We start from the raw sequence: 15951 nt of genomic DNA, 5'->3' as shown, positions 1-15951 counted from the left end.
GCATCCTGAGATGAGGAGGGAAAAGCCTTCAGGAAAAAGGGAGAACCAGGGCCTAAGGGATGCTCCCAGCAGTACAACCCCTAGGGTACATGGGAACAAGCTTAGTTTTCTCTGCTCTCAGATAAGCAAGTGTAAAAAGTCCTGCTGTTGCCATTTTGACTTGTAATTCTGCAGAAGACCCAACTGGGCCTGCCACTTTTAACTGCTCAAGGAGTCTACAGCTACTTGAGCTTTTTTAAATGTAGTGTGACAAAAGCCGTATCTTGCCTTCCCTGTAGCATAACAGAATGCAAAACTTAAACACTGGAGCGTGCTGCAGAAGGAGGTGTCACACTAATACCCACCTGTCCTCAGATAGCATTCCCTCCCTTTGGAGTCCCACTTTAATTTTCCTGCTGTTGTGAGAGTGTCAGGGTTACCTCTAACTCATGAGATGATGCCTGAAGGAACTCCATTAGGCTCACTTTATGAGTCTGAGAAAGCCTAGGCTCTGCCATGCAGAAATAAGCATTCAAAGAGTCAATACGGCTATCAATCACAGTGCCAGACACAAGGAAACATCTGCAAACCGATACCAGTTGGGAATGCAACTCACTGTCACCATGCCGGTCTTATTGAATTAGTTTCAGCACAACGAGTAGTATTAAATGATCGACTGTTAACATTGCCAACATTTCCGATTGTCTCTAAGAAATCTGCTTTCTAAAGATTTTCTATGCGCTGGTAATATTAACTAGAATTGCTTTGCTGTCTTAGGTTTGCCTATGGCTATGTTTTTGTCTTGCAAGCCTGTTGAAGATACCACATCCACTTCTTTTCTGCTAAGGAATTTCTTCACAGAATTTTCACTCCCTTTTTACTTATCCTGTCCTTACAGTCCTCATGTTGTAGCTAACTTTCACGTGATAGTCAGAAGGAAATTCATACTGGTACCTTCTGGAGGGCTAAGTCTCTCTTCTCAGTGATTCTAGTTTTATTAACTATATATTCTATATGTGATATAGACAAAACATAGGGAGAAATGAACTGAATATCAAATAAAAATTTAAATCCCATTAAATCAAGAAGTCCAGATCTAGTGGTCCTTATAGCTTGTCTTGTTTAGGGACAGTTTAAGAGTGATGGTAATTATCACTGGAAAAGAACTATAAATCCCTCAGAAAGACAATATAAAACCAGTACGACATGTTAACAACTACAGTTTAGTTTGGAGATTTCCTGGTTTGTAAATTAGTCCCTAAACTGAAGAAAGGTAAAGTAGGTAAAATAATATCTTTTCTGAATTCAGTAGCAAATGAATGTATCAATGAATTCAACACAGTGAAACAGTTTCCACACTGCAAGAAGATAATGAAGTTACATCAGGAATTAATTTGGCTGTGATTAATTTAGAATCGGTATATGGAGAATTCAAAACTAGTTCAGACCAGTGATGACAAAGGATCAAAAGACTGTCCCTGGATGTCAGGTGTGAAGTCAAAGAACTCAGGCATAATGTAGCAAAAAAAAGAATATTTTCTCAGAAATGTGTGTTTTAAAGTGAGCTTGGCTCGGTCCTATTCCTAGCAGACAAATATTTGCTTAAAAATGCTGCCTTGACATTGTTCTACATGAAACTCTAAAGTCAAACTCTGGCTTCACCATCACTTCTGCAATAATGACATTAAATGAACATTCCCATGCTTTCTGCAGCTTTAATGGACAAGGGAGATGGAACGCATTAGTCTCAACTGTGAATTTCCAGTCCAACTGTTGCATGGGCTTTTGTATAACTGCCTATTTTTCAGTACTTACAATAAAATTCCAAAAGGCTTTGCCTGGGTATTTTTAAAAAAAAAAAAAAAAAAAGATTAAAAAATGCTCAGTGTCAAGAGCTCCATTTCAAACTGTGTTTAGAATCAGGCTGAAAACACAATCTTTTTTAGAGGTGAACCTTGCTGCTCTCCAGATCTTTTTTTTCTTTGAGTGCCTGCCAATATGTTTCCTCTCCCACCTTTGTTTCCTTTACATCCCCAAAGGTATAAAACTCTTTCTAGTTTCTTTTCAAGCATTCCTCTTACCTACTGTTTGAAAACCTGTGGTTTTTTCCTTCCATCCTATCTTTTTTTTTTTTCTGTTAGAAAGAGCCCTTCCATCCCAGTATTCCTATAATTGTAATACTCATAAAAATACGTATTATGAAAGGTACGCTTGAAAAGAAAAAAAAAAAAAACTTTGTGTGGGTTGTATTGCTCCTGGAAAACAGTTAGAAAATTTTAAATGCTGCATGTTGATCAAACCTAAAACCTGCTAATGGAAGCAATTTGTTCCTCCTGCTTGTACTACTGTTTACAAACAATGCTCTTTAAAATGTTAATTGAGGTTTAAGGAAAGGTGCTTGTTTCAGGATTATTTGAAATACTAATAGGACAAAATTAAACCTCTCTAACACTGAAGTCTTATTTTTTTTATTTATATTTAAGTAAGCATTTCTCTTTCTATTTTGCATGTTTTGATGTAAAGGCTACCTAGGATAACAAAATAAATTTCAGTTTCTCCAGTAGCTACAGTAGAAATGACCTGCATATTTGTGAAGGATTATGCTTTTAAGAAAAAATTGTTGAAGATTAAATAGGTGTTTTTTAAAATGTCAACTTTTTTTACCATACTTTTCTGGGGGGGGAAAAAAAATGTTGGAGATAGGCAATTCCCTGTTGGTGGGAATTTTTCTTATACAGTTTGTCCTGTGTAAACTTTATCTTTTTTTTCTTTTTTTTTTTTTTTCTTTTAGGCTTTACACCCCCTGGGATGGATAGGTCATCTCCAGACAACAGTCCAGTCCATGGCCTGTTACGTCAACCCTCCATTACAACAGGAGCCAACATCCCTATTATAACAGAGCTAGGTAAGAAAAGCTAACATTTATGCTTTCATGTACATTCGCATATCTTTTTCCCACTTCCCTTGTTGTGCAGTCTCAGGAAAATTACCTATACTGTATCTTACAGTGCTATGTTTTCTCTTCTGATAACTGTTTCAAATTACTCTCTCTAAAGAAAGATTAGTAACAGTTGTTTCACTTTATTTGAATAACTGAAATATATTTCTCTCTTTCCTTTGGGTTTTCTTAAATAAACACTCTATCAGACAAGATGCTTTTTACATAGTGTAACAAATAAGCAGAGGTCTTTGAGCTAAGGTTAGAAAAGAAAAAAAATACTGTAAGTATAAGCAGACATTTCCTGTGCATTTAATCAATAGTAAGAGGCTATTTGTTTATTTCTTCATGGTCCAGAACTGTTTAATCATGTGTAACCAAACTCTGTATAATAGCATGAGACATTTTACTCCTGAGAATACAATGATGGTAGGTAACCAGGCTCTGATTTCCACTCTAGCTGTGGGTATTTATGTTGTCAAGTGGTGTGATGTGAAGTGCAGAAGCTGTTCTGTTTTTTTCATGGCAAATACAAACTTGATTTGTGGTCCTTTGTCCTTTTATTTTCCCTTTCAGTTTTATTTTTTAGAGCCTTACCTGTCTTTTTCCCTTACTTTATTCTCTTTCTGTACTTTCTTTTCCCCTTAAATACTTTACTTATTAGCTAAGCCTGGCAAACTTCTGCCTTTGGTTTCAATCAGTCAGGAAAAAAACAGTGGAACCCACATTCTAATGATAACTGAACTGGGTAAGAAGTGCCTTTTTCCTTCACATCACTGTCTTATTTTCTGTTGTTGTTGTTCTTACTGTCATCAGCTTTTTCTTTATTTATCTGGCTGTATCAGAGGGGCTACCCTCATGGCACCGCTTTGAATGTGTTTTATTTGTGGTTCTGGTTGAAATTAACTGTCTTGTTCTGGCCTTTCTTAATGATTTTTTTTTTCACGCAGCATCAGTAAACCTTTGATCACCCTCGTCTGACCTGCCGGCTGTTTTCATAGCACCTTCTCACCAATTCATTTTCTTTGGCCTCGGTCCCCACCTCCCAGGCCCTACCCCCCCACCACCAATTTTCCTCTCCTTTTCTCCCTCTCTCTTTCTCTTTTTGTTATTTCAGCCTATTGTCAATTTGGTGGACATTCCTTAGCAGTTCTCACAGGAAGCCAAAGAAGAAGTAAAAGATATCAGAAAAAGAAACCCCAGCATCATATTTTCCCTTAAGCTATTTGTTTGTTTATTTTGGGGAGTAGGCCTTGTCTCAGAAGCTCAGGTTCTGAAGCTGTAAAAAAGCAGCCAAGCTTCTGCGTTGCTCCCTCTCAATAAAGAGAGCTCTCGCCAGCTTTTGCAAGCGCTGTTTGATGAGCATTTCCTACGGTGCAGCACCACACGTTCAAGCCTACCTCACCTAGCCCAGAGACCTTTTGTAGAAATCCTAGCGTGCTAACTTGCATCAGGAAGATAAAGATATTGAGGATACAACCACACTTGCAGAATTCACGTTAGATTTGTAGTACCTTGGAAACTGACACCACGCACAGCTAGCAAGCTGGTGTCAAAGTCTGGTATTAGTCTGCCGGATGTAAGTGAAAAAAGAATGCTACTGTCAATAGTGCCTACTCTCAACTGGCAAATTAAACTAAGGCACAAGCTCTTCAAAAAGTAGGTTTTGAAATGATGCGTCAGGCTTTCAAATACTATTTTGTTCAAGAATCTGGAGAATAAATTGATACCCATCGTACACAGAAAGGAGTATTGTGGATGTTGGTATTTGCTAGGACGAAATTCTTCTGACTCCCAGGTCAGAACTCTTCTCTGTTTACAGTGCTAAGGTGTTATGTTTTCATGGTTACACCAAGGAGTGGGAAGGCCAGAATTTTAAGTCCTACTTCAGCTCAGGTCCTGACTTACTGTATGATCATGGCCAAGTACTGGCTCAACAGGGCTCTAAAAAAAGGATAACAATTCTCAACTCCTTTAGACAGCTATTGTGAGGCTTTATTTATAGTTATTCATGTTTTGTAAGCTAAGCACGGCAAGCACAGTAATGTATACAGGTTGGGAAAGGAGTGGATGAAAAATGAAACTATATAGGAAGCAAGATCAGAATAGCAGGCAGAAGACTTTCTAACTGAAGAAGTCCAGAGCTGATATCTGATCAAGTTAACAGTAGCTCTCATGTTGGTTTCAAAGCTCCCTGGGTTGGCTCAGGAGATGGGTTCACATGGGGAATAGGGACATAGTCAAAGTGTGCAGTTTCAGATGCTGAAAAAGTTTTTAATTTCCCTTCCTTGCACAGGAACTGAAATTTGTCATTTAGTAAGTTAAAGGGTATTTCGATGACATGGCTAAGCAGTCTTTGCTTTCATGCCTGAGGAGGACTAATATGGAAATGAAGTATTTCATGAAGTCTGATCCACTTGATACACTGATCTGAAGGAAACAACTATTTTAAGTGGAATGAGGTGGAGGCAGAGAGCTTAACTGTGAAAATGAAATGCCAGAGAAAGTCTAAATGACAAATATTACTTTATTTGGGCTTTTTCTTTAAAACAGCCTGATGTAGATTCTTTTTTCACACTGGCTAATACAGAATTTGCGGATAAGGAAGTGAAGTTATGGAGACAAATATTTGAACAAAAGGCAGGGCTGCAAGAGAATAGCTGGAGCATTGCTCATTCATTCAGATAGATGCATGTTAAAGCGACAGTTTATCCTCTTTTGACCTGTAAGTGCATTAACACCACTGCAGTAAGAATCAGAGCAGCACATCTAACAGATGCCTGTGGGCTATATCAGAGTTTTATGGACGGCCTTTATTTTACAAAGGGGTTCTGACTTGGTGTCTTGTGATAACGTTTCACTGTACATGCATACAGCCTTAGCCACTGTACCCTACCAATATCAAGATTGTCTCATATATAAAAAAGCATCATGTATCTCACTTTGAGTGCAGGCAGCTGGTGCCATGAAGCTACTTTTACGGAAAAGGGATAGTCACCTCTCCAGAGCAAGAGAGTCACCTCTTACGAGCAAGATAATGATCAACAGATTTTTAAATGCACATTTTCACATCCATCTTGATTTCGTTTTCAGTGACGTCAAAGACACAAGTCTGTGTTTCCAGACATATGCCGTTTCTTTTTCTTTCTGACTGTGTAATGTGTAAGGTCACATCCTGGTGACCCAGAAGCACCTTATGATTTTATTGTTATTATTATTTTCAGTAAATGATTCAAATGTTCAGTTCTTGGACCAAGATGATGATGATGATCCAGACACAGAACTGTATCTCACGCAGCCCTTTGCATGTGGAACCGCATTTGCTGTCAGTGTGCTGGACTCTCTCATGAGCGCAGTAAGCAAACAAAACCTTTTTCATTTTGTTCCATTAGACTTATTGTGAAAGAGTATGAAAGCGTAGTCCCTTTTCCACAGGTAGTCAGGAGAAGACACTTTTCTCTTAGATGTCAAGAGAATTTCAGAGCCTAAACTAGGTTATTTTGTAGCTGGACACAGAGATCTTAAAACAACTGAGATATCTAGGGCTACCATGAGTCCACAGTTTTAAAAGCAAAGAGTCTCATGTCCAGCTTTAAGGATAGTATTTTCCAAAAAGTGTTATATCTCCCTCCTGAAACCCAAACCCAAATTCAGTGTGTCAGTCCCTATGCTCACCGTTCATGTCAGACAGCATCAACTGCGTTTTAAGCTTTTAATTTCCTGTAGCCATGAACAGTGGTCTGAGTATGAGCACTAGGGAATACTGATAGAACTATACGAAAGCCATTGTACACATCAAGTGAACTCTACTTGTGTGAAGAGAGGTTATCATCTCTTTTTCACATGAATTGTCTTGTGAATGAAAACATAAGTGCATGCCAGAAACTACAGATGATGGCCTTTGGTTATGTCTACATTAGGATTTTTTGGTTTGCAGCCATAGTACACTTTTGAAGCAACCACCTTGGTCATACTCCTTTTTATCCTCCCTTGCTTCATATTAGCTAGGTTTTCAGACCAATCGTGCTCTGTGTGAGCTGCACTTCTTTCAGAGGGACGTTAAGCTCTGCTAGATGTAGCAAGGACAAAGTCTTTTTAAAATCTAAGCAGAGGCTTTCTGAGTTCCCCATGGAATAAAGATCCATGGTGCTGGGAATCATCTGTTGTAAACCCAACATAATATTAGAAATCAGCAAATGGATTTCCTTAAAGGAGACAAGTCTGACCTTCACCTAAATTCAGAATGAAGCTTTTTGCTTTTAAGAAAAATTCACAGTGATCTTTATTATTTGGTATTTTATTCGTATTTCATCTTTATGTATCTGTGTTTCATATTTTTAATCTCTGCTATATTCCTCATATGTTCCATCCACAGATGAATAATATCAGTCTATACTGATAAAATTTTGTTCTAATGCAGCCTAGGAAAATACTTTTTTTGAAGGTTATTGGTCATATTTTGCAGATGTGACAAATTCAGAAAGCCTAAGAAAGCACACTTAAACTCTGTACCTTCTCTAATTAAAATCTCCATGAATAGCATTTTCACATTATTAATGGGACTAATTTAACATGAAGGTTCCAAATTGTTATATTGAGAGCTGTTTATCTACTCACATTACCTAAATCAATGTCCATGAATGAATGGTTCAGTAGGGCACTTCCAGAATGTTGGAAAAAGTAGGGTTACTTCTTCTGCTTGCCACTGGCATTGCCACAAAGGGAGAATGAAATGTCGTAGACACCACTGCTTTCTTGTGCAAAGGTATATCATGTAGATAATAGTGAGGCAATAAGAAATATGTGGAATGTGACTGTTCAGAAATTTTTACTTGGAACTAATCATATAATCCTCACAATATTTTTAGTTATTGCTAGCTTTTATTAACTTTTAGTTTTTGACACCATGCCCTTCCATTTCTGCAATTCCTTTCTTCAACAGAGTCTTTTTTACAAACATTTTCACGTCTAAGTGGTCATATTATATGCCAGGGACAGTGCAGCCTGAAGCCAGAGAAGTAAATGTGATAACAAGAGTAGAAGATTCTAACTTAGGAAAAATATGAATCAAGAAGACAAGCCAAGGATTCAGTCAGTTAGAATTGTCCACCATCCTGTCTTTTCTTTCACCACTGTGCTGATCGGTAGCAGCGTTATTTTCTCTTCTATTCTTCAAAGGCCTAGTAAAGAGTTGGAAAAGTATGATTCTTCCTGACCCTTCATAAAGTGTAAGATGTGTGAGATGTTTTCCCTTTACTATCCCTGTTCTCATGGGAAGGATGTATTCTCCTTTCCCTTCTTCTCCAAGGAAGAGTGTTTCTCACACAAGCTAACCTACTTGCACTATATTATCTCTTTTTTTTCCTGGAGTACACTTTTTTTTAGGGACCAGCTTTTATTTACTCTGCCTAACTTCAAGCCAGTACCAGCAAACTGAACCCAAAATCCTAACTAAATTGTGAGATCTGCAGTCATGATTTCATCCTATTAATTGCACAGGAATTCTGTAAGAAGGAAATAATTCACACCGTGCTGGCCTGCGCCAGCTCACTTTGAGACAAGGATATAGTTCATTATTCAATCCACTTACTGATTCAGAGTTTTCTATTGCTTAATTTTTATAGAAAAATTTCCAACTTATGAACTCTGTTGATCTCTCTCGAATGCAAATTCCTTATATGGTCTACAATGCATGAACTTCTCCATTAAGAATGTGTCTCTTCTCACAGTAGTGGGGTTTTGTAGTAAAACAGGTGCAGTAAAATAGAAAGTAGAATAATACCCATGCATACAGTGTTCTTTCTGACCTGCAGGTAATTTGAAACGTACATATAGATGTATGTATATAGAAAAAGAGGTACAAAATATCTTTAAAATAATTTGCTGAAATATTCAGTTATTTAATAATAATAATTCAACAGTATTAATCAGTGTTAAATTATTTTTTCTTTTATATAATTTTATTAGTATAGAAGTAGTGGACTAATCCCTACTCATGACTCACAGATTAGAAAATGCGTTGTCACTTTCTGATTCAAATCTGAATGCTGAAGATCATTATATTCTGCTAGTTTAGCATTATTTACTGTAAGATGACACTATTAGATATTTTAAATTTGAAACTGTCTGTTATTTTCTTATTTCAAATATAAAAGGCTTAATGAAGTTTACTTTTCAAAATGCTGTCTACAGGCTTACACACAGTTTGTCCTCTGCAGCAAAGGCAATACATTTCACAAGCCTATGATTCACAGTATGGTAATTCCAAGAACATTGCTCAGAAGACAGTAACGAGCTCAAAAACGGCATTGTCTTTTTGATGAGTTGGTAACAGTGGTCTCTCCAGGCTTCGGTTAAAGTGCATTATTGTACTCTGTGTGAAGACTGTAGGCATGGTTCATGTTTTAAGTGTGGCAGTGGCTATTGTTAAATAGCGCCAGCTAATCATTATTATGTCTTTGGAGAGACATCTACTGCCATCAGAGACTTGAATGATATATTAATATTTGTTTTGTCATAACATATGCAAACCCAGGGAAAGAATATATGTAGTCTGTCAGTCTCCAGGTGGCGCCGCTCCTGAAAAGCAAAGCACATTTTCATCACCAAATTGAATGTGACTAAAAAACATGGGAATGAAACCATCTCTTATATAATGTGAATGTTTTGTAAAAAGATTATCTTCAGCTATAAAAAAGTTACATGACATAGGATAGCTTAAGAGAAGCAAATTTTTGAGGAGACGTACTTTTTCCTTTTCTGGGTCTTGTTGAGATAGTTTTTCCAGAAAATCCTGTGTGTGCAAAGAAACCAGTTTTATCAACACATAGTATCTTCAAAGGTTTGAACAGTTGGCCTGAGAGCCAAAGCTTCTCTGTTATTCCTTTTGGCACTGAAGCTATGAGAACCACAGAAGTTGTGGCAGGTTGGCATCCCTCCCATACGTACTGCTGACAATAGACTTGATATACCGTCAGAGTGGTGCCATTAGAGGCAAGGATCTCCAGAACTAGATTATACCATTTAACATTCAATATGCTAGAATTTATTTCCTTGTGCTAGAACTTTAGGTCTTGATTTTTGTTCTATAATACTAAATTCTACTTTTTCTTCATATAAATGAAAGCACAGAATGGAAGACAATAGTTGAAACACCTAAAAATAACTTTTCAGGATACCCCTTACTCAAGAGCTCTCCCTCAGGGATCCTCACAGTCTTATTTATACAGAAACAAAACTGTTCTAATCTATGATATGGACATTTTGAAATGCGAGACTATTTTTTGTTCAAGTCTGTTCAGGGGATTAGCAAGCAGTATCTTGTAACCTAAAGTGTCCCAAACTTCTTTAAAATTTGGACAGTATTTTGAGAATCAACCAATTTTCAAGCTGTGAAATGCTGTTATTTATTTTCTGCTGTTGATTCTGTCTCAAAGGCCCTTTTGTTATTGGTATAAGTTACTGCTGTTAGCTCAGTCATTCCTCATGTTTGGATATATATTATTCAGTCAACAGAATTTGTCCAACTGAAAAAGAAAAGCAAGTTAAAATATTTGTTTGAAAGCCATCTTAAAAACTGCATGCAGTGGAGGAGGAGTCTTCTTAAAAGAAATCCATAAAAAAAACCTAACAAACACAAAAAAATGGCAGATATCACTTGGAAAATGACAATTTCGGAGTAATTATAAATGAAAGGCAAAGTGCTATTAAAGTTAAAGCAATGTTATTAAAAGATGTGCTAATTTTCAGTTAAATTTTCTGTAAAAGACCAATTAGTTTAAAAGGCTTGACAGCATTAACTGCAAAACATAAGCACTCTGGTAATTATACTTTAAAAAATGATTGAACAAACGGGAGAGCATCCCCGAAACATTTGAAAGGGCTGCACTACAATTCCGGAGCATAGGCTAGGTGGCACTGCTAGCTCAGATATCTATGTCAGAATTTCCTTGCTATTTACCCAGTTTCAGTGTCTATGATGCATTTCCTTTTTTCTGTATTTGGACTACACCTATTTCATATTCTCATTCCGGATGCTGATTATAGCAATGTCATACAGATGTCCGGTGTGGGATTCAGTTAATGGCAGCAGCAAACAAGTATTTCTTCAGTTATGATTTTACAGTCAACAAAAGGGATTCACTACCATCACTGGAAAGTGTCTTGTTACTTTAAGTACAGCAGCACCTTTCCAAAGACATTCTGTATATTGGTTTCTTATAAGTACTGGCATATCCAGGCCATGTACCCTCCCACAGAGCAAGTAGAAGATCACTCTGAAATTAATTTCAGTGTATTATTATTCCAAAGGAAATGGATATCAGCCACTTCAGCTTTTCCAAACTGGCAAGAGGTAATGACAGGAGTCTGATTTTTGTGACAATCGAAAGCATGGACAGATGGGTTTTTCCTGAGGACTGTTAAATATATTAGTACAGGAGGAAGCGACCCTATTTAGCCGAAGGTGACAAGTTACAGCTTCCTCTTCATGCATCCTTTCTTCCTTATGGTTAGGCATTTTCTGATCAGTTGCAATGCCAGAGCAGTCCGTCCTGAAAGTTGGAATCTTTTCACTTATTGATGGCAAAAAACCAAAACCCATCGTTTGGCTGCACTCATCCATCTGATTAAATGGTGACATCCACATCAGTCATGGTGTGAAACCCAAATTAAGCCATTGTTCCAAGATAAATGTTGTCTTCTTTCCTAATAAGTGTCTTAGCTTTGCCTTAACATTTGTCTAGCAGTGGGAGGCCTTTCTGCGGTGACAGCATTCTGTTCCATAGATAATAGACCTGATTCTTTTCTCATTTGCATCAGTTTCATAGTAGTATATGGGTCCCAGAGTTACTCCTGGCTGGCACATGGCATAAGTCAGAATTGGGCCCATTATGTCTTAATTGCATGGGGGTTTGGGGGGCAGTTATTTTATTTTATTTTATTTTATTTTATTTTATTTTATTTTATTTTATTTGTATTAATGAATTTGTGACAGGTGCCTGACTTGATACATTATTTTACTACTGGTTTAATTTCTCAGCTTAATATGAGATCTGTAGTAAAATGAGCAATATGGCCACAGTATAATTTCTTAGTAGATCATGCTCTAGTGAGCTACAACTGAATTTACGGTAAGGGGTAATTGTGTACTTGCACAGTACAAAATTCAGATGAGATAAGAGTACATGTGTTTAAGTCTTAGAATCTGTCTATAGTTGCTATAATTTGAATTACAGACTAAAGAGAGAGAGAAGGGGTTGGAAACCAGTGAAGGCTGGCCTAATGATACCTCCAAAAGAGTAATAAAATTATTAGTACAATTTTAGACTTTTGCGTGTTTCTAAAGTGGTTGCGTGTTTTACCAATCACTGCAAGTGGTATTACTCCATTTTAAACAATACTCTGTAGAAAACATGAGAATCTCAGCACATAGGACTTGACAAAACATACATCTGAATGTTTTTTAATATAAACTTTTCTCATAAATTATACCTTTTGAGGTACACAAATAAGCATCCATCAGCCTTAAAGCAGGTGAACATTTCTTACTGGTGTTTGCCTCATTGTAAACCAGACTTGAAAAATCTACCAGTAAAGATATGCTTTACTTTTGGTTCATGTTCTTCTGTCTTGATTTATAGATGTAAAACAGAATAGCATTTTTGAATAATACTAAATATCACTACTTAGAGAAGAAAAAGGAATCTAAAATACTGAATAAAAGAGTGGGGAAGGCATGAGAAAAGATACTATTGCAGAAGATGGTATGCTTATGTGAAGATATGTGCTTAAAGTGCCATATAGAATATGTTGAAGCACATTTTTACTGAAAGGGCTTTTCCAGCTTCTACAATTGCAGTACCTCCAACCTCTAAATCTGGCAGAATTTCTCTTTATATCCATGTGTTGTGGTTATACTCCAGCCAGCAACTAAGCACCACACAGCCACTCGCTCACTCTCCATCCCCCACCTCCGGTGGGATGGAAGAGAGAATTGGAAGGGTAAAAGTGAGAAAACTCGTGGGTTGAGATAAGAACAGTTTAATAATTGAAGTAAAATAAAATAGAATAGTAGTAATAGTAATAATAATAATACACAATAATAATATACAAAGCGAGTGATATACTGTACAATTGCTCACCACCTATCGACCGATGCCCCGAGCAGCGATCGCTGCCCCCTGGCCAACTCCCCCAGTTTGTATACTGAGCATGACATCACATGGTATGGCATAGCCCTTTGGCCAGGCTGGGTCAGCTGTCCTGGCTGTGCCCCCTCCCCAGCTTCTTGTGCACCTGGCAGAGCGTGGGAAGCTGAAAAGTCCTTGACTGGTGTAAGCACTTCTTAGCAACAACTAAAACATCAGCATATTATCAACATCATTCCCATCCTAAATCCAGACCACAGCACTATACCAGCTACTAGGAAGAAAATTAACTCTATCCCAGCTGAAAACAGGACACCATGAAACTGGAGTCAAGTAACATTGCTGCCTAACTGCAGGAGCAAAGGAATTGTGCTAATCATTTGAGTTCTGAGTGGTATATAGTATACACTGACAAAGGCTAAGAAAAGAGACTAAGCTTAATGCCAATTTTTTTATTCTCAGTACTTCCATATTGGAAAAGTATAGCACATAAGGAAGAGTTGCCAAAGAAGGCAACTCTGATTCCCACCTCAGGGACATCAAGGAAAAGTAATTGAAGAATAAACAATCATGCCTGAATGTCTTCTCTCTCACCCCACAGCAATTCCTATCAAACATCATGTAATCACTCCAGACTTGTATTCCTCCAAGGGGTCACACTGATGTTTCTATGTGTTAAGAAAGGTTTGAGTATTACACTCGAATTATTACATAGTGCCTCCACATATGTAAGAGACAATTTGAGATTAGCTGTTGTTTTAGACTAACTGAATCTTCCTGAACCCCTGCTAATGTCAGACAACTCTTTACAGTATGCTTTGTATTTAAATTATATAGTGCCTTACCTGGGCTAATTTAAAATAATTGGAGTTGATGAGATGCAAATATTTGCTTTAGGGCATGTATAACAATAACAATATGTTCCTCTCATTTTAATTTAGTCAACAGGTGAATGGCATATATGCCTATGTAAATAAGCAGAGAAACTTGAAGTTATGAAACTTCAATGTAACAGTGAAAAACGTTGCTGCATAGAATTCATTTTCTCCTGTTTTATCTGTCATCTCAAGTGAACAATAAGACTGAAGTTCCATTATACAAAGAAAGAATATCAAAGTAACATGGATAGGAAGCCAGTTCTACTTTTTGATCTCAGGATAAAATATTTCAATCTGTACCTCGGTTTACCCATGTATTAAATACAATTACATTATATGGATAGAGCAATGAATTTAATTGAAAAGTATTACTTTAAAAGTATTATCTTTGGACAACAAGCACTGTTTGAGAACTCAGTATTCATTCTTACTTGGTTGGATTACAGGCATTTGTTCCAAGTCCTAAGTTCAGCAAAAGTCACAAATCTAGTAATGGAATCCACAGATCCAGTAATGTCAATCCTGTGTACTCTACAGTGAGCTCATTTTCTTCTCATATGTCCCCCACACTTGCAAAGCTTCTGAAAACAGAGACATTAGTGACATTGTAAGTGATGATGTCTCCTTTTTTTGTTCAACATTATTTTTTGCCCAGTACATTACATTGCAGATATTTAACTGAGTATCTCTGAAGTATACCAGTATACTTTTAAGTGAACTTGAAAGTCATTCATCTGGCATTAAATTAATATTTAAAATACCCTTTGTTTGCCTGACAGACCAGCAATGCTACAGATGCTGGCAAAATGTCAGTGTGGAGTAAATCTTCCCTAATAAACCACACTTACCCTATACCCTAGAGTTTTTTAAAAGGACCACCAGGATCCCAAACTCATCATACATTTATCTGGAATGAACTCAAGATGTTTAATTGATACATGCTTATGTCTGAACACTGTCAAGTCTCGTAATAAGATGTTTAGTACAATACATCGGTTAGACTGCTAGAGTCCAGCCACAGTAATAAGTAATGACATTTGCAGCACAAAGGCAGCTCCCCAACGAATTGGTGACGAGTAAAAAGGCAATCTAGCCTGTGTAAGCTTTAAATGTGGTCTGAATTTTACAATTACATGTCCTAAAGCCCATTATTAGACATGAAGGCAATGAGGAGGAAAGCAGTCATTGCATCACTACTAACACCAATTATAGGAAACATAAATCATTCAAATTTTTGTACTTTAATAAAAATCAGCCTGAATTGGTGTTTAAAAGGAAGGCTCTAGTATAGGAGCCTAATGGGATAGAAGAAAATAGAGTAATTGGAGGCTGCTGTCTTTTCACTTTCTATATAAAATTATTTGAAGAGACAGCCAAGAACTTTAAACAGCAGAAACCCAGAAAAGTTGTAATTTGGATGTCTTCAGTTGTGACTTTAATGGTGTTTGCTTAAAGAGCTTTCTTTTATCTCTGCAGACATACTTCAATGACAATATCCTCACACTGATACGGACGTTGGTAACAGGAGGAGCCACACCAGAGCTGGAAGCACTGATTGCTGAGGAAAATGCATTGAGAGGGGGTTACAGCACGCCCCAGACACTTGCAAACAGGGACAGGTGTCGAGTTGCTCAGTTGGCTTTGTATGATGGGCCATTTGCAGACCTAGGGGTAAGATTGAGGGAAATGTAGGACCAAGGCTGGTCTGCAATCTATTTGTTTTCTCTCAGACTGAATTAAAAATCTATCTTAATTAGTGTATAATTTCTATTATTTAATTCAATAGAGCTTTTGGATCGTTTGACAATTTACAGCACAGGGTGCTAGGTTTGCTCTTACCCTTTTTAAGAAGTTGTATGACTTCCCCAACTCCTTGCCTGGATATTTCATACAGAAAATCCTGTGGTGGTTCTCAGTTGTCGGCTAAAGAGATGGATGAGCTGACTTGGATGATATAACCATTCTAACGATAGTGCATTGTAAACATGAGGAATATCCATACCTTTGT

The 15951-nt window shown here is 37.2% G+C and overlaps 1 protein-coding gene across 2 annotated transcripts in view; it reads left to right on the top strand.

The window, feature by feature from the left end:
* KCNMA1 (potassium calcium-activated channel subfamily M alpha 1) overlaps nt 1-15951 on the top strand; it is a 516744-nt gene that overhangs the window by 496214 nt on the left and 4579 nt on the right. For both annotated transcript variants that reach the window (XM_082310136.1, XM_082310135.1), the window contains 3 exons: nt 2771-2884; nt 6142-6272; nt 15420-15614. In XM_082310136.1, the coding sequence (XP_082166262.1) occupies nt 2771-2884; nt 6142-6272; nt 15420-15614 (440 nt within the window). The remainder of the gene's footprint in view (nt 1-2770; nt 2885-6141; nt 6273-15419; nt 15615-15951) is intronic.

The sequence above is a fragment of the Platalea leucorodia genome (genome assembly GCF_965183815.1).
Source record: "Platalea leucorodia genome assembly, chromosome: 4".
NCBI lineage: Eukaryota > Metazoa > Chordata > Aves > Pelecaniformes > Threskiornithidae > Platalea > Platalea leucorodia.
The sequence above is the reverse complement of the archived record's forward strand: the minus strand, read 5'-3'. Positions and strand labels throughout refer to the sequence as shown.